Source organism: Lampetra planeri, chromosome 57, assembly GCF_965212315.1.
Source record: "Lampetra planeri chromosome 57, kcLamPlan1.2.h2, whole genome shotgun sequence".
Classification (NCBI taxonomy): Eukaryota; Metazoa; Chordata; class Hyperoartia; order Petromyzontiformes; family Petromyzontidae; genus Lampetra; species Lampetra planeri.
The window spans coordinates 6491740-6516395 of NC_136163.1; the positions used below are offsets into that span (position 1 = coordinate 6491740).

At 48.3% G+C, this 24656-nt stretch overlaps 3 protein-coding genes across 6 annotated transcripts in view; all 3 read left to right on the forward strand.

Moving 5' to 3' along the window:
- The first annotated feature begins 602 nt into the window (after positions 1–602).
- On the forward strand, positions 603–6506 carry PSMD9 (proteasome 26S subunit, non-ATPase 9). Of its 2 annotated transcripts, none has more exons than XM_078618384.1 (6): positions 603–763; positions 2231–2330; positions 2996–3174; positions 3447–3548; positions 4425–4513; positions 6264–6506. In XM_078618384.1, exons 1-6 carry the CDS (start codon positions 668–670, stop codon positions 6289–6291), a joined length of 594 nt encoding a protein of 197 aa, XP_078474510.1. In that variant the 5' UTR covers positions 603–667; the 3' UTR covers positions 6292–6506. The 2 variants fall into 2 exon arrangements, with proteins under 2 accessions (XP_078474510.1, XP_078474509.1); XM_078618383.1 differs by having other exon boundaries at positions 621–763; positions 2228–2330.
- A 1153-nt stretch (positions 6507–7659) lies between these two features.
- On the forward strand, positions 7660–13127 carry FASTKD5 (FAST kinase domains 5). The gene is made up of 3 exons (XM_078618304.1): positions 7660–7814; positions 8100–8402; positions 9288–13127. The coding sequence occupies exon 3, from the start codon at positions 9323–9325 to the stop codon at positions 11771–11773; it is 2451 nt and encodes an 816-aa protein (XP_078474430.1). The 5' UTR covers positions 7660–7814; positions 8100–8402; positions 9288–9322; the 3' UTR covers positions 11774–13127.
- A 2651-nt stretch (positions 13128–15778) lies between these two features.
- The window catches only part of KPNA5 (karyopherin subunit alpha 5), a 39217-nt gene continuing 30339 nt past the window's right edge, over positions 15779–24656 (forward strand). For 2 of the 3 annotated variants that reach the window (XM_078618413.1, XM_078618414.1), the window contains exon 1: positions 15779–15896. In XM_078618413.1, coding sequence (XP_078474539.1) covers positions 15893–15896 — 4 coding nt within the window. In that variant the 5' untranslated portion in view covers positions 15779–15892. Of the gene's footprint in view, positions 15897–16147; positions 16251–24656 lie in introns of those variants that run through there. The other variant, XM_078618415.1, reaches the window with a different exon arrangement.

Below are 24656 nucleotides of genomic sequence, written 5' to 3' on the forward strand. Positions count from 1 at the left end.
GGGGGGAAGGAGGGGGGTGTGGGGGGAAGGAGGGGGGTGTGGGGGGGAGGAGGGGGGTGTGGGGGGGAGGAGGAGGGAGGAGGGGGGTGTGGGGGGAAGGAGGGGGGTGTGGGGGGAAGGAGGGGGGTGTGGGGGGGAGGAGGGGGGTGTGGGGGGGAGGAGGGGGGTGTGGGGGGGAGGAGGGGGGTGTGGGGGGGAGGAGGGGGGGTGTGGGGGGGAGGAGGGGGGTGTGGGGGGGAGGAGGGGGGTGTGGGGGGGAGGAGGGGGGTGTGGGGGGGAGGAGGGGGTGTGGGGGGGAGGAGGGGGGTGTGGGGGGGAGGAGGGGGGTGTGGGGGGGAGGAGGGGGGTGTGGGGGGGAGGAGGGGGGTGTGGGGGGGAGGAGGGGGGTGTGGGGGGGAGGAGGGGGGTGTGGGGGGGAGGAGGGGGGTGTGGGGGGGAGGAGGGGGGTGTGGGGGGGAGGAGGGGGGGTGTGGGGGGGAGGAGGGGGGTGTGGGGGGGAGGAGGGGGGTGTGGGGGGGAGGAGGGGGGTGTGGGGGGGAGGAGGGGGGTGTGGGGGGGAGGAGGGGGGTGTGGGGGGGAGGAGGGGGGTGTGGGGGGGAGGAGGGGGGTGTGGGGGGGAGGAGGGGGGGCACCCCTCCATTGCGGCCGTGAGAGCGCTCTAGGAGCCATGCACACGGACGCGTCCGAGGCGGTCCGCGGCCTCATCAAGAAGAAGGACGACGTGGAGGCGCAGATCAAGGCCCTCCACGAAGTCCTCGAGTCGGTAATGTTACTTCTGGTCGAATTTAATAAATTTCTATGTAAGTTTAAACACCGGTCTTTAAAAAAAGCACACAACAGCGAACGGAGACTTTGAAGTGAAGGCCCCGTGCAGTTTACGTGGCGTGGTGATTGGGGAGTGGAGAGAAGCGCTTATGCGGCGTTCGTTTTAAATCTTTGCGATCTTAAGCGAAGTTCTGTTGATCGATAACTCTTAGCTGACGACCGAAGTGCCTCGTTCGGTAGCCGTGGCGCTGAGGCATTGCCCTCCTGGTCGAGTTTATACCCCAACTATTAGTTGCCGTTTTCGATTCTCAGGTTTCTTTGTTTTGCGTTTCTTAGGTTCCTACGCGTGTATACAATGACTCTTAAAAGTCAAATTCAACGCTTAATTGGCGTGAGAACACGCTGTCTAAATGTACAACGCTCTCACAAGGGTCATTTAAAACGGACTGACGCTTTATTATGCTCGTATCTAAATTTATTAAATTTCCCGTGCGTTCAGTACTGCGAGCGGTGGCGCAGTGGTTAGCGTACTGCACTATAAACCCCATCGGAGACACGCGTTCGATTAAACGGCCCGGGCAAACATCAACGGCGAAGAGTGGGATCTAAAACTTAAAACATTTATTTTACCAGATAAGGCCCCACTGAGCTGTATAGCTCTTTTTCAGAAGCGACTTGGCAATCACAAATTATAGCTCAACGAAGCGTCATATTGCGTGTAAATGTATAGCAGCCAAATGCTCTAAACGCGTGATGTTGGTCATAAATGTGGAGGGGAAAACCGGAGGACCCGGGGACAATTTCACGTAACATGCAAACTCCAAATATACAGCAGCAGGTGTCAGGGTCGTGATCGAACCCACGACCTCCTGCATACCGGGCGAGGTAGTTAACATCTCCTAGCCACCGTGACGCCCATCTGATCCTGCGTCTTCACCATGACCGACGGGACGTGCAGAGGCCCTCATCCAGCAATAGATTGACAAAGGCTGGAACAATTTTTTGTTGTACTGTCTTTGCCTCGCTTCTACCGTCCGTATTCGATGCAGGCCTCTGTCAACATTAAGAGTCGTTTTTAATCGATGGGAAACGCAATTCGCCTATCACGTTTTCGCCACTCTGGCTCTCAGGTTTGTGGATTTCTCGACGCTTTCCTGGTTCGCTCTCCACGATTCCTCAGTTTTCGGCGATACCGCAACCACCTTCCCTTTTGGGTTAGGTCGCGTAAATATATAAATGTGTCGTTAAACCCGCCACCACCCGACACAGCCAACTAGTAAGGTTTATCACGTAAACAGAACATGTCAATTCGTCACTAGTACAGCACTAACCGGTGTGTTGGAGAGCAAAGCCACAACATTTACAATCTAAGTACGACGTTTCGCCAGTAATTACAACTAGCTTCATCAGGTGACAGCCAGATTTGGTTTCCCTGACTCTGTGTCAATGTGTTGTTCATCAGCAGGGCAATGTGGGGATGAAGGGGGAGCTTGTGGATGCTGAAGGCTTTCCACGCAACGACATCGATGTCTTCCAGGTCCGCACGACGAGGCACAGCATCATATGTGAGTATGCTCATCCGCGCGTCCGTGGACGGTTACACAAATCTCATCAACAGCCACACCGGCCTGGCTTTTAATTTCCTATCTTAAAGTTTCCCCGCCATCAGACTTTCCCCTTGTTCACTACCCTCCGCATGTTACTCCGGTACCTAACTCCAACATGCCCTTGTTATTGGGGGAGATTGGCAACAATATCAATAGGAGGATTCTGAAATTAGTGACCAGATAGGCTCAGGTCCAGAATTATGGGATTCCTCGTGTAATTCCAAGTACCAAAGGCTGTTGAACCTCCATTAGAGAGACACTGACACCGCAACAGGGTAGTTGACCTTCGGGAGCCAAAGACATCAACAGACACTGGACGAGAAGTAGCTACTACTCAGTGTCCTACGAGCCACTAACTATCAAACTATGACTTAAAGTTTCTAGCAAACTGAAGGAAATACCACCAGTTACAGGACAAAATAACCCACCGCACTCAGGGAACAGAAGCTGACATGTGTAAAACCTCATGCTAGGGCTTGTGTGCTGCTGTAAACCAGCTCCCGATATCTGACAAGATCAGGTGCATTCTGGGCAATTCGGTCCTGAACTTCCTAGTTCCTGTGTGCAACTCCGGACAGTGCTTGAAAGCCCCCTGTCCCCTCCCCCGTGTGTTCTGCATGCAGGCCTACAGAACGACCACAAGGCGCTGATGGCCGACATCGAGGAGGCGCTGCACAAGTTGCACGCTCACCAGCGCAAGAAGCACGAGAGGGACTGCATGGAGACGCAGGCCGCGGCGGCCCCAGCTGTGGCCTTCGCCCGCGTTGACACCGTCTCTCCCGGCTCGCCGGCCAGCATGGCTGTACGTTGTGGCTCATGGGGGGTGGAGGCATTTCCTGGGTCTCCTGTGTGTTAATTTGTGTGTACTGTGTACTAGCTTGCTTGTGTGTACCGTGTACTATCTTGCTTGGGAATTCTGTGTTTACTGGCTTGTGTGCTGTGTACTAGTTTGCTTATGTCTCCATTTGAGTGTTGTGAGTTTAATACTTCCCGCATGACAGTAAAATGTGCTCATGGTCTCGCTGTGTGATGCCACAATCCACTGCTCGTTTTACCCACCGTTGTGGCATGCAGGGCTTGCTGCCGGGGGATGAAGTCGTCACGTTTGGCTCTGTGACCCCGCAGAACTTCCAGAACCTGCAGAACATCGCCACAGTCGTGCAGCACAGCGAGGGGGTACGCAATCGCCTGTTTAATTATTATAATAGATTCTGTTATTTTTGAATTCATGCCATTATTTGTACGCAATGCTGTCACGAAAGCACTATGTTTCACAGATGGGAATAATCTGTGTAGTTATTATTATTATGCTTGTTTACCCAGGAAAGCCTCACTGAGTCTCATGACTTTGTAAGAAGGGTCTCTGCCAAGCTTTGCAGTAGGGGTTAATGAGTGCTTTGTATAATTCCAGTTGAGTCATTTGAAATCAAAACAAAATTTGTTGCGAATTTGGACTGACGCAGGTGCACACGGAATGCTATTTTTCTAATTACGTCACGGGATCTTTAACATTCACTATGAAGCAGACGCTCTGTATTTATGGTCAGTGTATTATGGTCATGATGGCACCGTAATGCCGTACACCCATGATTCTCGATGTTTTAAGTTGGATATCTCAATTTTAAACGTTGGAAGTTGTGTGATTACCTATGTTTTGTACAGTCACGCCTGTGACCAAATCACACAGAATGCGCCCAATCTAGACAGATCTTTAAAGCTAAGCAGGGTTGTTTCTGGATAGCGCTTGGATGGGTCACCATGTATAAGACAGGTGTCAGCCTCCCCTTGGGATACTTCGTGGTCAGCAGAGGGCAGGGCAGCAACATCCATTGCTCTGTAGATGTATGCTCCCGTGTCTATGCTCCCCCTCTTCACCAACTCACACTGGCCAGCGTGGTGATGTATGGCCAAATCATCCTCACGACATACACTCACGCGCGGGGAATCTCTCACCCAACAGTATGTTGCCGAAAGAGCTGCACATGTATGGTCATGTGCAGTGGGGACATGTTTTTACGTGCTTGTTTCTTGATTCCCAAATTGCCTGAGCAGAAGCCACTCCGGGTGTCAGTGCTGCGAGGCGGCAGCTTGGTCACCTTGACCCTGACCCCGCAGCGTTGGAGTGGACGGGGCCTGCTGGGGTGAGTTTGACAGCAGAACCCATTGACTGACTGGGGAAGACCTTCATCCAGCAGTCGAGAAATCATGGCTTGTATATGAGTACTAATGCAGATGTTTAATTTGACTTCACCACCTAAGTGGAAAAACCTAGTCGTGTTTTTTTTCCAGAGCACTATAACTATAGATGATAATAATTGTGATCACTAATGTGGATGTAATGCTTCTTCCTCTACACAATTCAATTAATGGCCATGATTCTCCTTAATGGTGGGAACATTTACTCTTGCCTATTGACTAATGTGCAAAGTTAAGCACAATCAATACGAGACGTTTTAATAACATACTCTATATTCACTCTTTGGTTCATTCGGTAAAGTCACGTAGAAAGAAAAAATAGCATACGACGTTTCGATTGCAACACAAGCAATCATCATCAGGTACAAATGAAAGAGAAAACAAACCGGGTAAACGTAGAAATATAATGCAGTCGGCTAACATAACAGTCAACACCCTACCTGGTTGGCCTATGTGTGCGTCTCTCTCTGTGAGTGTCTCTCTGTATGTCTCTGTGCTATCTCTCTGCGTATGTGTCTGTCTGTGTGTCTCCGTGGCTGTGTTTTGTCTCTCTCTCAAATTTAGCAATCTTTGGAAGAACGTAATCAACCAGGTAGGGTGTTGACTGTTATGTTAGCCGACTCTGTGTTGTATTACATTATATTTCTAAGTTTACTAGGTTGTTTTTTCTTTCATTTGTACCTGATGATGATTGCTTGTGTTGCAATCGAAACGTCGGCATGCCATTGTTTAATTTTTTTTTCTTTCTACGTGACTTTACCTAAAGAACCAAAGAGTAATTCCTGCAGTCACGAAAGCTCCAAATCAAGTTTGATACTCTATAATTGTTTAATACATTTATTTGTATTGCTTGTTTTGTTTCAATAGATTGTGATGTTTTAAAGTATTGTGTTGTTTTTGAAATAGAGTAGAATTTTGCTAATGAGAGTTAAAAACTTTATAAACACGGATTGCTCTTTAGAATTGGTTAATTAAGTGGCATAGTTATCAAGTGTGGTGGCGGTGGAATTGAACTTGTGGCCAAGAGCTGCTGAACACCTGTGAAAAAGAGCTTAATAGATCATCAGATTCCGCTAGTATAAACAAAAAATCTGATTTTGAAGGTCTGCAGGGGCTCAAGGGCTGGAGGGACCTGGGTACCAGGCCATGGAGAGAGGGGGAATTGAACAAGAGACCCCACATTTCATTCCTTGAACCAGGGTGCATGGCAACCTCGCTACTTCTTGTTCATCTTCTTGGTTTTTTCGGTAAAGTCACGTAGAAGGGACGTAATAAAATAATAAAAATAAAACCTAATAAAATTAAACAATTCTCACGACGTTTCGGCCACAACGCAAGCAGCCGTCCTCAGGTTTCTCATTCCGCTTGTCCTGGTGAGGGTCGTGGCGACAGCATGTTGAGTAGGACGGTCCAGACCTCCCTTTCCCTGGCGACAGACTCTAGCTCTTCCTGGGGAATTCCCAGGCGTTCCCAGGCCAGACAGCGACATCGTCCTGCCAGCGTGTCTTGGACCGGCCCCGATATCATAAAATAAATTCCCAAACATTACACACTTAATTCAGTGTGAGCACAAGACATAATACGTCGGTATTTACATTAAATGCATGCAGACTTATAATAAACGCAATACTTTGATGTGTTTGTTGATTTTAATAAGAATGTTAACACTTGTGTTTATCATTTTTTATTTCACAGCTGCAACATTCTTCCCATGGCACGGTGATAATTTTGACAGATTTTTTTTTGCTGCAGGATGGAATATATGCACAAATATGGGATTGCTTTTTTCCAAGGTGTAACAAAAAGTTCTGTAATGTATTGAAATAGTTTCAAGTGTGGTAGCAATTATTTACTATGTGCATATAACTTCAACACGGACGTGTCTCGTGCTCTTTACAGTGTGGAAATATTGTCTAATAAATGCTTCAATTACTTTAATCTGTGCTGATTTGTAAACTTATTTGCTCATATGTGTGGTTTTTAGTGGTGGTACTGACCGATGGGTGGCCCCAAAGAAGAAACTATTTTTGGGTACCTTCGTTTCAATGTATAAACTCATAGGGAAATGGCAGAAGAGACCGACAAGAGAGATTTCACGAGATGAGAGAAATGCAAACAAATGCAAGAGGTATAATGATATGAGTGAAGGTGCAGATGAGACAAGCCGAGTGAAATTATAGATGTAGACAAGAAATGGATGTAGTGAGATGAGAGAAGAGATACATTTGAATCTGGGACCACGAGTTGCTTTTAGGGCCATAAGCTTTTAATTAATAACGATTGTGCCTAGCGCCACCACAGATGGGTTTTCTCCAGACTCCCAAAACCAGAGGTGGGACAAAGTCATTGTTATGCAAGTCCAAGTCGAGTCGCAAGTCATCAAATTCATGACTCGAGTCTGACTCGAGTCCAAGTCACATGACTCGAGTCCACACCTCTGCCCAAAACCACCTGGGCTTTGAAGTGACCATGTGATGGTGGTACAATAGGTGGGTTCATTAAACTACCAGATGTTCTCGCCAATGGCTCTGTTAAGATATGGATCCTAGCTGGAGGCAACACTGTCGTCCCTAACACTCCTGGTGACAATGCCGGCACTCGGAAGTCATCCCGCGCACCGATACCGTCAAGTAGCCGAGAGGACCAGTACAGTACTCATTATGCTAAAGAGTAGTCGTGTATATAGTACTCAAGTGTACTGCGTCCATGAACTCATAACCACTGTCAGAGCGCGTGTTACATTCAGCTCAGTTGGACTCGTATAATACTCGTTGTTACTCGGAGTGCAAGTGGCATTAGACCACGTGTTACATCCAGCGCATCCGCACCATCTACCCAGTTAAACATGCACGTTGAGCCAACGTTGGCATTCTTATTGGATAGGTAACTAAGATAACTCGTATAATAATCAGAGTACTCGTAGTACATGGACTAACCAGATGCGACTAACACGTCGTGCATCCAAAAATGGGAGGGGTGTGGCTGGGTGGAGGGGAGGAGCTGGAGGGGCTGGGTGGGGAGGGGCTGGTCACCCCGTGGTCCCCTTATAAAACTCAACGTTTAACCTACTCACGCCGGCTTGTGCCCGCCCTCACAGTCGGGCATATTTGCGGAATACACCACGCCGCCGTTGACCCTGGCAATTGACCGAGCAACCCAACGTTCCTACCAGCAGCTCCGTCCGCAGGAGGAATGTGTTAAAATAAAGCACGACGTCTCGGTCGCAACACAAGCGTCCGTCTTCAGGTGAGAAACAACGATCTGCTGTTGTGGCTTTATATAGAGGGTTTGTGGCGTGCATGGGCGGGTGGTGCTCGAGAAATTAGCAAGTCAATGGACTTGTCGTACAAGTCGTAATCGGACGACGACAACCGGGTGGGTGGGCGAGTGAGGTACGTGGTTATACAGCACAATGACCCTACCGTGGGAACTTCTCGTCGGTATTTTACGAAACGCGATTTCAGTGGCGGCCACCGTAGCGCCGCGGGTCCTCCTCCGTGATGTCACTGTGTGTGGTGGGGGTGGGGTCAGAGGTCGGACGGACGCGCCCTGGGTGCACGCGTGAGGCGGTAACCGGCACGACTCCACGAGGCGACCCCAACTCCCTCGGGCTGCTACAACTCCACAAACTACAACTCGCGCACACCTTTAAAGCGTTCAACGTCACATTCGACGCACGCACTGAACGCCGTTCGGCGGCTCCCGCGCACGAGGATGCGACGCGGGCAGAGGTCGGCGCTTCGAGACGAGGCAGCAGCAGCCGGCGGCAGCAGCGGCCGCATCTCCGCCTGCTGCGTCCAAGTGACCTTGGTGCGGCGCGGCTCGGCCTCGCAGGTGAGGGGGGTGGGATGTTGAGACAGAGACGCCGAGCCGGGCCCCTTGCTGGCCTCTTGGCTCGACGCGGGCTGCGGCTGAACCGTCCGGAGCTGTGCCTGGCCAGCCCCGCGCTTGACACTGCCCGACACGGTCCTTACCTGAGCTGGCCGACCAAGGCTTGACCCGACCCGGGCTTTACACGATCTGTCCCGGGCTGTACCTGACCCGGGCTTTACACGATCTGTCCCGGGCTGTACCTAACCAGACCCGGGCTGTACCTGACCCGGGCTTTACACGATCTGTCCCGGGCTTTACCTAACCAGACCTGTGCTTTAGCTGACCTTTACCTGACCTGCGCTTTACCTGACTTGTTCTAGACTTTACCTAACCCCGGCTTTACCTGACCACGGTAGAATATTAACCGACCCGTAACCGGTTTCGTAAACACTTTTAAGGCACATTTTGCTTCACACCGATTATAATATTGTAATAATTCTTACAGCCTCTTTTGTCAATCCCATGGTAAACTAAGGCCTCCATGCGCCGTTTCGGTGTGATTGACCATACTGTACTTGGGGATTGTTTCACCATACTATCACGCTGGTCAGTGCGGGCTGGGGAATTGGACGGGGGGTGGGTGACATTGGGGTGACGCAGCCGACGTGACCGGTTCGGATATCACTTGCTACTGATGTTAGCCTTGGTCAGGAATCGAACTTGGGTGGGGGACGGGTGCATACCGCGGTGCACTGCCAACTGTTTGACCGCTCGATCATTGACACCGATTTAGCCTGGGGAATGTTCACGATAGCGTTTTTACACAAACGACGAGCAAGATTTTACTCGACCTAGCCTTGCCCTTGAACCTGATCAACCCGGGTCTTTTCCCCCGCCCTCGCTCAGGTCTTCACCCTACTCAGCCAAGGCTCCTAGCCAGAATGGCATCGCTCGGGAGCCGGCATCTCCTCCTGACTCTTGCTGTGGCTACAAGGCGTCGGATGCCACCCTCCTCGGTCATTCGTGTCTGGGCGTCCACGGCGACAAGCGGCCGCAATATTGACGGGGAAGTTGGAATTGACGGGCTCGGTGGTCCTAGTCTCTACTCGTGTGCCAAGCATCGTCTTCACCCAAAAGCAGCTCCTCCTCGTAACTCTCGGACGCTCGGGAACTTGGCTACTCGGGTGCCCGTTGTGGTGCCGAGGGACTGCTCGATCCCCCCGTCCAGGAGCTACTCGCTGAGCAGCAGGAGCGCCACGTCGGAGCTAGACGCGGTGCAGCAGGTCCTGTCCGCCTCGGGCCATGTGTGGAGGGAGGAAATGGACGAAGCCGATTGCTACGACCCCCAGGTGGACCCGCGCCGATTCCAGCGCGTGTCCGACGACTACGCGGAGCTGTGCTGCTGCGCCGAAGACGCGGGGTCGGCTCCGGTGTCGCTGGATGAGGCGCAGGCCGTGCTGGCCGAGCTGCTGTGCAGGCGGGAGCACGCCCACACCGGCGAGCTGCTCGTCTGCCTGCAGGCCGTCGGCGGCGTGGAGGCCTGGTATCGCCGGACCCTGCACAGGGACGGTCGCTTCAAAGTTCTCCTCGGCCTAGTGTCGAGCAAGGTGGGCGATATGAACGACCAGGAGCTGGTGGACACCCTGACGGTGCTCTGCCGCACCGGACTGAGCCCCACGCACCCCCTGTACGCCAAGTGCGAGGCGGAGCTGTGCCGCCGCGCCGACGACATGAGCTTGGAGCAGCTGCTGCTGGTGGCCGACGTTTGGAGGCTGGTCGGCTACCGCGCACCTCGCTTCCTCGAGCTTCTGTTCGCACGCGCGATGCGGGACTGGGCCGGGCTGAGCCGACCCTGCACGGTGCAGCTGCTGTACATCGTGGGCGAGAACCGCGGCGCGCCGGATGGCCTCGTGAACAAGCTGGAACAGCTGGTGGTGCGGCACGTCGGCGAGATGACTGCCGAGGAGGTAGGCGCCAGCTGCCTCGCGTTCTTCAAGTCGCGCCACAAGGTGTCGGCGCAGACGATGCAGCAGATCGGCGACAAGGTGACGGCCGAAATGCGCAGCATCAGCAACTTCGGCCTCATCGGGGTGCTCAAGCTGTTCCGGCTCACGCACTTCGACCACGTGCCCTTCCTCCGGCGCATGTGCACTGTGGTGCCGACGCGCTTGCCCGACCTTGGGGTACAGGGCGTGATGCACGTGGCGCTCGCCTGCGCCGCGCTGCACTACCTGGATGAGCCGCTGATGCGTGCCTTGGCGGCGCAGGTGAAGAAGCGCTCCAGCTTCGGCCGGAGCAAGGACCTCGCCAAGCTGCTGTGGGCATTCGGGTCGCTGGCGTGCGAGCTGCCAGGCGCCACTGAGGACATGTATGCTGCGCTGGTGCAGCTGCTGCGGGAGCGCAGCGCGCAGTTTGAGCGCTACCCCCGGCACATGGTGACGGCGCTGCTGGCGCTCGCGTTCACCGGCCGCTTCCCCCAGGACCTCTTGAACGAAGTGCTGAGCCCGCACTACAGCAACCTCCTTGAGCAGAGGACCAAGGAGGAAATGAGGGCGGACCTCTACACGTTGGACGCGACGGTCGGCCTGGAGTGCCCGGGCTACGCCGGGAACCGACTGGACAGAGTCACGCGGCAGGAGATGTGGCACGTGATGCAGAACAAGCTGACGATGGCGGCACTGACGAGGCCGGAGGTGAGCAAGGCGCTTGAGGCGCTGGCCGTGGTGCTGGGCGGGAGCCACTTGGCACAAGCTCACGCGGTGCTCCCGCACTCGCGATCCTATGACATTGAGGTTCACTTCGACGAGAGGGGGCGGCCCGTGCCCTTTGTTGTATCAGACGTCGATGGCGAGCATTTGATGGCCATTGCCGGGAAGCAGCATGAGCCGCCTCAGCAGTTTGAAACGCAGCCAAAGGAGTTGAAAATCGCAGACGAGCTCATCTCAAAGTTGTTCAAGGGAAAGAGTGCGCGTGCCACTCGCGGCGATCCAAACGTTCGCTCCCAAAGGAGCCCGCTGGTCGAGTCCCTGACCAGAGCGGCTGGCCGGGTGCCCCTAACGGCCAGCCTCGTGCAGGCGCTGACCAACAGGGAGCTGCCGGAAAGTGGAACGTCCCCCGACAGTGTCTTTGTGAATGAGCGTGCTACTTCACAATATCATCAGCAGCAGGGCCCTGTGAGAAAGGTAGCCATGCAGGTGACGAACCACAACAACTACCTGTACCGCATGCAGAGGCACACGGGGCTGCAAGCCATGAAGCGACGGCAGCTGCTGCTGAGCGGCTACACGGTGGTGGAGATCCCCTACTGGGACTGGATGCCAATGCTCAATGAGCCCTTGGAGAATCGAGTGGCCTACATTGAGAGGAAACTGAATTTTTGTGGGGTGGAGTGACAGGTGTGTGAGGAGACATTAGAAGAGAAACTCGTGCCAAACAGATGTCGGTGACCAGTAGGAAATTAAGTCCATGGGCATGTGGATAACATTTTCCAAGGGTCTTTAAGACATAGCAGTACTAAAAAGCAGGTTCACGGACATTGCTCTGCAAAAGCTTGGATTATTCCTGTGTATGCATGGGTTCTCTCTGTATACTACGGTTTTATCCCACATTCCAAAAAAATGTTGATGAAGCTTTCCTGAATAAATAACCTTTTTTTTCCAGGCCTTTGTCAATCCACTGCTGGATGAAGGCCTCCTCGTGCCTTGTCGGTCATGGGAATTGTTTCACCATACTTCATACTGGTTTGTGCAGGTTGGTGAAGGGCAGTGGCGGCTCCTGCAAAATCTCTCGGGGGGCAAATGTCTGGATGATTGATAAGGATAAGGTCCACCCATGCAATGGATAAATTAACAGCTTAAGCATGTAAAGGCAACTTCACTTCTTTAATATTAATGAAAAATAAAGTGACTCTTACAATACATCTTGTTTGTTTCTATACTCACTATTAAAACAAACCACTCAAGTTTATTTTATTAAAGATTCCACTAGGTGGCGACAAATTATATTGTTGGATGAAACGTGCTTACGTATGATGACGTAAGCACGTATGATGACGTAAGCACGTTAGGGCGAGCCCTCCCGGAAGCCATAGAGAATGCATTGCAGCGCCCCCGTTCGAAAAAAAACATCTTTGAATGTAAGTCTATGGGACCACTCGGGGCGATTCTCAGCCGGAGGGAAATTGCCCAAAAAGAGGCGGTACTCCACAGAACGGGACATGACGCTGATTGGACTATATCCAGAGGCACAGTGACGGCTAGCGTGACTCTGTGGTTGAATGACATTGGTGGTGCGTCGCCCAATCGCCCAATGAAGAAACCGCCCCTGGTGAAGGGTGTAGAGGAAGATGCAGGATCCTTTTACATATTGCTTGCCACTGATGTTAGCCGTGGCTGGGAATCTACCTCAGGTCATGGAGTTCATAGTTAATTCCACTAACCATGGCACCACTGTTCCACAGAATTACACTATGTATTAAAATACTACTGTCCATCCCGTGTTAATCTGTCATCACTGACCGATCAGAACACTCTCGTATTGGTCCATCATCACTGACCAGAACGCTCTTATGATGTTGATGCATCGTCACGATTTGCCATATTATAATTTCCCGCCAATGCTGGACCAGTCGGCGAGCTCAACTCGGGTAACGTGGGGCAGGTGGTGGGAATGACACGTTAAGTGGCAAATGCATTGTATTGATTGAGTGGCTGCTTATGTAAAATATAAAGATTTTATTGGAACCCCCTTTGGTGTTGATCTGTCGGCAATGGTTGTGTGGTGCATGGTGAGTATTGCTAGTCTGGTGAGTGAGTGGTATGAAGTTGGTGGTGAGTGGTCAGTCATACAAGGTGATTGGTGAGTTTCTAGTGAGCGGACAATGTCAGGCGAATGATGTGATGAATTGTATCAGATGAGTCATGTAAAGTGGCTGGTGACGCTCAGGTATGAGTAATATCAATTGACTGGTAGGTGAGTTACATCACGGGAACCAAACATTGAATGTTTACATAATTGGCTGTATTACACAAGCCCAAATTACGTAGTGATGTGAGCAGATCTAGTTATATTTTATAATATGCTTTGTCATTTCAGAAATGCCACTCAGTATGACTTCTCCAAACAGCTGTAGGCACTTCAATATCTGTTGAGTACCTATTGGTACCGACCAGCATCTTTCCACAGTGCATGCAGCCTGGCAGGATCTGGCCAGTGCGTTTTACTTGATCCACCATTCTTATTCTTAGGTTTTTTCGGTAAAGTCACGTAGGTAAAAAATTAAAATTAATAAAAATAAAAAATCACGACGTTTCGGAGGCAACACAAGCTTCCGTCTTGCCTCCGAAACGTCGTGATTTTTATTTTATTTTACTTTTATTAATTGTAATTTTTTACCTACGTGACTTTACCGAAAAAACCTAAGAATATGAATCCTTGCAGTCACGAAAGCTTCAAATCTTGAACCACCATTCTTAATTGTCTGCATCGGAGCAGACGATTAAGAATGGTGGATCAGGCCCATACATCTTCATGAATCGAACAATAAAAACATGCCACATGATGTCCTGGACATCCTTCTGTGAAGAAGAGCTTCATAGCTCATTGGATTCCTCCAGACTAAATAAAGATTCTAATTGTGAAAAAGATTATGCGATTGTGGACATGCAATCACACTACAAACCATATAGTAGGTATGTTGAACTTCTCTCGCATCATCCTTAGCCAAGCGTGCTCATCGAAGGTGTGGGGGAAGGACCACAAAAAGCATAAAGAAATTAGTTTTTAATCTAGATTTAAAAGTGCATTGCTACAGTGGATTTCTAATATCGGAAGGAAGAGCCTTCCATAATAGAGGTATGTATTGGGTTAGATCGCGTACCTTCCAGTAAACCACTAGACTGCAACTTCTTCAGCAAAGGAATAGCAACCCTCTTCGAACCTTTTGCTGAAGCCCTGTCGTCGTTGTTAGGTTAGCAGATCTCAACATCAACAAGAATATATATCCTTTGCAATTTATATTAATACATTCATCCCTCACTGGTCTTTGCGCCTGATTGACTCACAAATGATGACATCACATTTATCCCTCTAAAGACCGAAACTGGAGTATATGAATTCCTTGTACTTGCACTACCTATCATGATTTTTTTTGTACTGTTTGTTGTTGTATCGTTCTTACCCACCCCTACTGGACATCTCATCGGATTCCTCCAGGATAAATATTCAGATTCAGAAATGTGAATCCAATGATGCCTAATTAACATGTCATAATAAATCGCGTTGCCGCTACCTGCTTTGATCCAAATTGCTCACCGTAGCTTTTGGGCTTTTTGGAATGTACCACTCGCTGACCGGGGAGATGATACCAACAGTTTTTCATTGACTTCTGTAAAAAAAACACCTCCCACCATCCCCTCCCTCCCCACCCATCCCCACCCCACTCTCCTCTCCCCACCCAACCCCACCCCACCCAGCCCCACCATCCCCACCCAGCCCCTCCCTGCACGACGGACACAATAATCATGAGGTTCCTACCAGTATAAACCTTCACAATATACCTTTACATGTTAATACAGAGTCATAGAGCATGCGTTTAGATATTGCTGCTATAAATTTCCACATGATGAGCCACTTTGTTGAGCCACCATGTGTTGCCAGGTTGCTTCTGAAAGAGTTACACAGCGGGCCTTACCTGCTCAAATATCTGCCACATCTCCGCCTCTAGATAAGGAACGATACAGGTGGACTTCTCCACAAATATGGCTGTCGCCTGATGAAGCTAGTGGTAATTACTGGTGAAACGTCGTACTCAGACTGTACATGTTGTGGATTTGCTATCCAACACACCGGTGTGCTGTATTAGTAACGATTTGGCACGTTGTTTACGTGACAAACTTAATTATTTTTTTATTAATTTGAACCTTTCTACGTGACTACTAAAAGATACAAAGAATATGAACACTTCCTGGTTGGCTGTGTCGGGTGGTGGCGGGTTTTAACGACACATTTACGCGATCTCACCCAGAAAAAACCTCTTATGGAAGATTAAGAATTGTGAGGAGAGTATGAAAAATGACCCCCGCGGTCTGGACATCTGTGAAAACTGCTGGAAATGTTTGCGGGTGAAAGTTTCACAACTCATCGGATTCCTCCAGCACGACCAAAACAAAATCTCGTTCACGGCCACCAACCCCCAGGCAAGATGGCGCTCCTCTTTACACACCTTCGCATTTCGTCTCCCCACGTGACCACGCTTATCCTATCCCTGGCCTCCGGGCGAGTCACGTGCCCCGGGATCCCCCCCCCTCCTCCAATCACCCAATTCTTGCCCACCCCCCGTTGCCCCCCGTGCCCCGCCCCTCACTTTAACATCCGGGTCACCGCGAGCGGCGTCGCCATTTTGAAGGAACTCGTCGGGCCCCCGATCCACCCCCACCCCCGTTCAGTGGCTTCGGCGTTCGCTCGTTGCCGCGACGACATCACAGCGAGAGTCCTCGGCGCTTCGACTCTGAATGGGTGAGCAGACGCGGCCCCTCGCCACTCGCCCACTGCTCCCCGGCGTCCTCCCGCATCGCCACCTTCCCCCCCCCACCCCCCTTCGTCTCAACGCCGCCCAAGGGCGGGGTAGCAAAGATCCTGAGCGCCGCTTTTAGAATTCCCAGCGCGCTCGCGCGAGGGCTCGCTCCGGGTTGGCTGTCGGCGGTCACGCGGGCGGCGTCTCGGCCAATGGGGAGCCGCGTAGCCACCGCGCAACGCTTAAGCGCGCGATGGTTTACAAAGCCGGGCCGCGGCTGACATTTTCGTTGGCGTGAAAAGGAAAAAAAAGCGATTTGCCGTTCTCGATTTTTGTTTGTCGCGCGTTTAAAGTCGGTAAGTTTATTTGTGTTGATGGTTACGATAATTAGGTGGCTCTTGTTGAACGACGGTAATTTCTCCGGCGTATAATTAATGGGGTTTGGCGTGCGAACGAGAGGCGGAGGGGAAGCCGCGTGGTGGTGGAGACTTGGGGAGGAAGCCGGCATCGGCCCGTGCCTCCTCCCTCGTTATATAATCATCGTCGTTGTTCTACTTAATCTTAATGCTGCGCTAACATTTACACAGAAAGTGTCCACGGAGTGCAGTGGTACTGGTAGATGTTCATCATCCGCAGCCGTGGTCCATCCACTGCTGGATGATGATGGAGTTGACGCCATCTCGCGATCTTTGGGGTTGTGACAATCCGCAGTGCTCAAGATGATTATTTCACCGCTCCATCTCCACGATGGTGGTAAACCAGTTGATTTCGTGGCACCAGTTAGTGTCGTGGATGGCTGTAACATAGTTTCGATATCCGTCCGTCGTTGCGTCTTTATGAAATGTCATACCCAACAAGCAAACTTTACGTAACCGTGGTAAGATTCAGTGGTCAGTGTCATCTATGTGGCTTATACACTCGTGGATGTTTAAACAACAAAATGTGGAATGTAATTTCGGCTGATTGGGGAAGCCTTCGTCCAGCAGTGGATTGAGCATCGCCACTGATGTAACGATATTATTTTACATTTCGATGTTGTCAGTCGCGAGCAGTTACTAAAATATGCGAATCACTTGCTTGAAATGGTTTCCGTAATAATCTTAATTGACGATTGACTAAGTTACTTTGTCGTTACGTAATAATGTAATGTACAGTATTGTAAATAATTAATGTAATGTCTTATACCAGTGTATCGTTAATTTAGTCATGCAATGTATTTTTATTGTAATGCAGTATTGCAGTTTACAGTATCGTCCAGCAGTTTAGGCAATCCACGCAAACCAATAAATAACAATTAAACCTCCGCACAGATGGATACTAGAATCTCCTGGCAATGTTCCAAATCAGTGGGTTTTAACGAATACACGTGATCTGCCAGCCATTGTATCAGTGTCGTGTGTATCCAAAAATATTTCAATCTGTTAGATTTGCCTTACACTTCATACCGTTCATCTCGGCCACAATTATATTTCAGTTACAGTATATGTGTGTGTACGATATATCAATAATGTCCAATGGAACACGAAGGCGCACGCATCGAATTGCATTTGGGAGAACGGGGAGCATATGGATGAGGACATACGCAGTCTAAATATAGAATTTTTACTGTGAATAAAAGTGGACTTGGGTAGGACATTATCGCTTGAAGGTGATGATGGATAAGGGTGTCAAAGACAAGAACATGTTGGCCAATGTGCAGCTATGAGATCGGTTCACTTGAGACGACAGGTGTGAGGGAATGACGACTGCACGGGCAGTAGGCCTTCATCCAGCAGTGGATATACAATGCCAGCTTAATGTAATCCTCTGCAGGGCCACCACCTCGGCTTTGTTTACCCGTTCAGTCGTGTGGGAGGCATGGAGGGCCATTTGCTATCGTGGCGAGAAGGGAGAGTTTAGGCCTGCGATGAATAGGCGAAGCGGCATTGCCTTTACGTAATGGTGCGTTACACGTGTTAAGCCGCTGCCAATGTTAAAGGAGTTGAATGTATTCACTCTCAAACTGTCCTCTGGGCGGAGTAAGTATCGACTTGTTCGTTCCATGGTACTGGAATTTCCACCAACTGCCTCGGTCGAGATGAGCGTCGCACAATTGCTTGCTTTCAAGCACTTGAATGTGCCGAACATTTGCCGAATGTATGATGAATTGTTATCTGTTGGGGTGTGATGGATAGTGAGTGGTCTGGGGAGTAATGTGGCCGAGTGATATTGCTTCCAGAGCAATGTTAGATATCTGGCTCGTGAAGAAGTCGCTGAGCTGTTGATGGCGTGTAAGGCTTCTTTGCGTGGTTTGTGTGAGCTCTTTTAAGAGGGCTTTTAGGAACATTTCATAATCGCAGGTTAGGGATAGCTTTGTCTTGTGCTTTAAACGGTAAGTACAGCACTTGTTTACGTATATTTAAATGAGATCAAGTTGCTTTTACGTTCTCTTAGATAACCGTAGGTCCATCTTGTGCAATAATTAACCTTATGATTGCAGTCTTTGCTTTATGCTCACAATACGTGCATCAATTGTTCTCCTATACATCCATTATTTTCTGTTAACGTATGCTACGTTTTGTGATTCGTGCAAACCTTGCAGTTTTAGATGTACCTCAAGATAAAACAATTGCTGTTGAAACTAAATTATGACCCCCGAATCGTGATAATTCGGGGGTCGATCGTAAAAATGCCTCGTAGTTACATAAACTCAAACTTATATACAGGATCTGCACGCTGTGCCGTTTAACAAATAATATTCAAATGTTAGATCACAAATGGTTAAGTGCAGCTGACAGAATGTCACTAATAACACTGTAACCAAAAAATATTTGTTCCTGGGTAGTAAGTGTTATTTTATAATTGCTTATGCACCAAAAGTACAGAAAATGGCTATTATTCCTTACAAACTTTGCTTTTGTGACCAGCACAGTGATATTTTGAAATGTACCTATTTTCAATGAGAACGTGTGCATTTGTATCATTCCTTCACATAAAGTCCTGGTCACAAAAGCAAAGTTTGTGGGGAATAATAGCCATTTTCTTTACTTTTTAGGCATAAGCAATACAAAAATAACACTTTCTACCCAGGGACAAAAATCGTGTTACGTGGTGTAATTCGGCCGACGGCGCACTTGGGCAAGTCGTCTTCATGCAGACATTATCTGGTGGCCCGTGTACGGGAATCGAACCTGTGACACCCGTGTTAATCAGCTCAGCGCTGACCGCCCATGCCAACGCTGTTGAGCTTTCAAAACGCTCGACAGAGGTCGTTGAAACTGAAAATAACTCGGCACCAAAATCACTCCCGTTTCCCGTATCTGAGGATTCGAAGCTTTTCCAGTAACAAATTTTAATTGAGTCAATAACGCATACCGGGTGGGCAATGTGCACTCTTTTTAAACAACTATTAATATTGTTGCCGCTTGCGTTAATGCGCTCCGCAGTCTAAGAACATTGCGTTCCGACCTTGCCTTATCGTTTGCTCTGATAGGAGAACCCTTGTGGGAATAAAATGTCGCTTGGTAATACTCAATGTGGTACTAAAGGGATAATACGGACTTGGCAGCGGACACTGGCTTTTGTGGCCTTTATGTTGTCAGGCGCAACATCGTAACGCTGCAGTGACGTCCACTGTATTTATGTTCAAATATTTAGGGGTGATGGCACTCTGGGCATCTCTAGAGTGCCATGACGCACCTGATAGTCACTTAAAACAATCTTTTTTTTATTTCCAAAGTTTCAAACTCGTGTGTTGGGCAACTTGGGACAACGCAGCGTATGAGATGTTAGTCGTTCTTGTTGAGTCCTACTTGGAGAGGGGGAAAACACAAACGTTTTACAATTTTGATAAGGCCATAATCAGTTTTAATGCCTTTGATCCATCCGTTTGGCGCAGTGGTTGCACTATGCGAAGACACCGCCATACAAAGGCCTCATACGGTGCCGTCTACAGCTAAGATCATGTTAACGGTGGTTGTTAATTTGTAATTACTTCTGGCCAGAGTAATGTGGAATCTCCATAAATGGCTCAGGATTGTATAAATGTTCGCCCCCTACCCATTTAAGTGACCTTGACTGTTCCTCTTGAGTCTCATTTCTATCCAGTCCAGCAGTCTCATAATACCGCATTGGGCTGTTGGGCTATTTTTATTCCTCCCTCTCAGATCATTATTTGAAAAAAAATGTTGTTTTTTACATTTATTTATTGCGATCTGTTGCAGCCACGCAGTGCACATGTGTGTAAGGAAACCTAGTTGCAATCTGCTATAATTCAAATCTCTAGCACGTCTTAATTTTGCGATAGCAATGAATGGGAGATATTTCCACAGTTTTTGCCACAGTGGTGTTGCTGCACAACAAAGCGATTAACACAAAGACATAACTGCTACAGCTAATTAAGAGAAAGAAAATAAATGCATTTTTAAATCGAATGGGTTTAAGAAATGTGTTACGGTTGAAAGTGTCCCAAGTCACACCAGAGCAGGGTTAGAAGTCTTGGATTCAGTGTTAATGCCTAAGGGACTGAGAGCCAACTAAAGCAACTTATTGTGATCTAAGCTCTTTGTGGACAGAGAAATGTCCCCATGCCGTTTATACCGACTGGCTTGTTTATGATTAAAATATCTCAAATCTGAGAGCCTTTAAGGAAGACAAAACTCCTCCATAGCCATTGGTAGATACATACCTAGACTGTGGCCTTGGCTACCCAAAACGGGTCTGAAGATTAGTTAATGATTACAAAAAGGAGCGTTTTCACATACATCCCATAGAGTTATAAAGTCACTGCAGCAATGCTCCAGAGCATTTTAATACATAGCTGAAGGGTCTGCTGTTCTGGACTGATTTTAGTCGTCTTTCTTTAACATAACTTTTAACTGGTGTTGAATAGCCCCGGGGGGGAGAGCCTACATTTTTCCTACAAAATGACAGCTATTTGTTTTTGGGTTGCAAATTCCTTTAAAGATAGCTGCTGTACGCGTGACATGCACGCGCACAGCAATTGCCACAGTGGTTGAACCAACTACGTTCCTGATGCTGTTGTGTTAAACTGCTGTCAGCTATACAGCATGCTTCCCACAGGCTTCCCTCTGATGGTCACCATTGAGAGATGCCTTGAAGGACCCAGCATTGGCACCAGGGTCGGTGATATCCCAAACGGGTCCCCCAAATCAAACGGTGCAACGGCTGGACGCTAAACTTCAAAGGCAGAAGCGTAGTGATGTGAAGCTATCAGTGCGTTACAAAATCTGCTCCGCTTATCTGCGCCTCTGCAGGGCTTGAAGTCCTGCCAGAAAGTGGGGCGTTGTGGGGCGTTGTGGCCCTATCGGCTGCTAACCATCACGGCCATTTCATTTACGCTAGTGTTGCTTTCCTCGTAAATACGTATATATGTACATAAGTTAAATCTTGATTTGAAGCTTTCGTGACTGCAGGAATCCATACTCTTTGGTTCTTTCGGTAAAGTCACGTAGGTATATGCCTACCGAAAGAAGCAAAGAGTATGTACATAGGTATCCATTGATATATACTGCACGAACATAATAGTGAGATGGCATACAGTTAGACTGATTGAGGGCTGTTAAGTGTGTACACACCGTACAGTTCTTAGTTTTTCTGTTTTCTTAACATTCATTTTACTGAACCTGTGTCGCAGGATTTGAGATACAATTCAGTTTTCCTTTTTCCTGAAAGAGGTGTGTAACAGATCCATGAATCTCTATACCACCGTCACCGTACTCTGTTCCTTTAAAAAATGGAGCCATCACTATCACAATAGTCACTCACGGGTTGACAAAAAAGGTCATTCTAAATCAATGAGGTATCTATAAATCGCCCTAGATATTGAATATATGTGTCAAACATCAACTTGTATGTGACGTTAAGGTCATCTACAAAAATCACTGTGTTTGTTCCATATTGCATTTTTAGTCAATTTCTGTTCACGTGCATTCAACATAAGAAAGCATGACAGAAGCTTCCTCACATAATAATTGTAACATTGGTGAACTTGCCTTGATTGATGGTAATTGCGGTAATTAGCGCACGAGACGTTCTTTTACATGCCCTGAGCTTTTGTTGATGATTATAATGTACCCATTACAGTCCAGAGACTTGCAATAGCAAGCTGTGATTGGGTGGGGGGGGTTAAAATGACATAAATATTCACGAGCCACAAATAGTCAATGGAGGAGGGGCAGCCCTTACTGAATGTCTCTGACATTGATGCGTCACCTTGATTAGGTGTGGCATTCTACATATTTGCGATTTTTCTCCGAACATCAAGTGGCTTGCGTGGGCACAGCTAAGGATGCATCATCGGACTTCCTCACTGTGCTTTTATTAAGTTTGCAATGTCACCTAACTTGGTGTAAAAGAATAAAAAAGGAAGTTGTAAGTCTGTGTACATAAACACTACAAGATGAGGGCCTTCCCATACCATGACCATACTTCACTGCGCTGGGTTAGTGTGGGTTGTTGGAGGGGAGGGGAGCATAGATTTTACTGAATTGCCCTCTGTTGATAACGTGTTTCCGCAGCCTATAACACCTGTTTTCTGCACTGTGGCTGCCCATCCAAGCACTGTCTAGGCTCAGTTTTGCTTGGCTTCTGAGGTCTGCAAAGTTAGGCGCATTCCGTATATATATTTTTTAACTCTGATTTTAGCTTTTTTTTCGGAGGCGACCTGTCCATCGAAGTAGCCTATATTATATTATTTTGGAATTTATATTATAGTCTCCAAATAATCTAAACGCATGTTTATAAATTTGGAGGACTCGAAGAAAAATCCAACGCAACCATTGGGAGAACATGCCGACTCCAAATATGCAGGTGTCAGGGTCTGGATTGAATCCACGATCTTCCTGCATACCAGCCGAAGGAGATAACATCTTGACATCTCAGCGCTCATATAGGATTACATGTATATAGTCATGCATGCATTTGTTTTCCAATTGTTCAATGGGGTTTGAAGTCCTTTACTTGCATTGTTGCTGAGCTGTCAATAACAATCCACGAAATAATGTCGTTCAGATTTTCCTCTGCCTTTATTAAGGCAAGTTTAGAAAACTTGGATATGGCTTCTCAGGAGCACATTGTTAAAATTTTTACTTCACAGTGACCCATTACGGCCACAATATGAGTTGTGCGAAAGTTAATTTGCTACAATGTGTAAATTGCTTGCGGATGTGAAGCTCACAGCCATAACCATGATTTTTTCCCAATAATTTTTCAATTTAGAGTGAAATAATGTACAACTCGCCGGTTCTGATGTTGAGCAGTATTGAGCCGATATAGCATTTTACGGATCGTCTCCGATACAGATAACTAAGCGATTCGTTTCTCTTTCTGTTGTGCAATGTAACCGGTACACATTGCTGAGGCCCTGTGTGGGCCTGAACGAAGGGGAAAAGCACGTGTGAACCTTCCTTTCCATGTCTCCACGATTCGTTTCGTACTCGCATCACCGGCCCCAAATACCTGACGCACTATTTATTACAAGTCGCTGTGCATTAAATAGCCTAGCCTGACCCTGACGCGCTTGTGCTGTCAGCTGCTCTAGTTCAGAGATGCGTTATTTACGCTGCATGGTAGAGATGCCCGTGTGATGTTGAGCTATAAAAAGGGTCAGCCGAGCCAAGTGAAACCATACCTCTGTGTGCGTCGCATGAATCTGTGTGGGTTTAATTTTTTTGTTTGCGTGCGTTTTTTACAGTTATTTTTTGGCGTACTATTTTGCATCATGTCACGAGGCTGAAATTTCAAAATGTATTGCAGAAAAAAGTGGGCTATTGCCCCACATTAGAGAATGCCCTCTGGAAAAATAACATGGCATATACTTCTGGGATACATTCAATTACATCTTATCCACTCTAAGTGGTGGTGCACTTTCTCAGATGGCTCAGTGCACAGGCGTTCATTGCAGTACAAACTGATTTTCATTATTGCGTAAAAAATATATAATTTTTCGCATGTTTTTAATGCATTCATTCACGAGGGTCATATCATCAACTTTCTACACTTGAGACTCCAGTTTAATTATGGGTTGTTGCCCAGATTTGGCTGTCAGAATCAGCTAGTAGTATGTCAGAGGTCTTTGTGACATTTTACTTGCCCCCCCCCCCCACCAAGCAACGCGGACCAAACACTTTTTAAGTTTCCATTATAAATGCAATTGACCAAAATGCTGGACCCTTAGCATAAGTGCTCCGCATGGCAGAAAATGGAGAGTTTAGTTTAAACCTCTCGTCATGGAGGTTAGCAAGCTTGGATGCCGGGGCAAGGTGTGCCCAATGAGACTGAATCGTTCCCTTCTTGCGTGTATGGCGTTATATTCAGGAGCTTATTGCCAATGTCGAGGTCGACCAGCCACAATGTGGGGCTTCAGGAGTGTCGTTTTAATTTTCCGCGGTTGAAGTAGCACAGACCACCACAGTGGTCTACTTCTTTACGCTCTTTGTTTGGATTTCACGGCCATTTATGAAGATGTGCGCATCAGCCTTGATGTTCTGATAAAGTTTATGGTGCACTCGTATCATGGAGTAATGTCTAAGCTAGGAGGCATTCTGTTTGAGGGGTTTATTCTGGATGTCCACTTGAGAACCTGTGAAATCTGGAGGTTGTCTAGAAAAGTCCGGTCATAAAACGATGTACACCTGGTCAGACATATCCCAAGAAAGGCCAAGAAAGCGATGGGCAGATGACATGAGCAAATGGCCAGGGATGCAGATTAACAACAATACCGTGAGACTGGCAGAGAATGAAGATAAATACAGGAAGGTGCT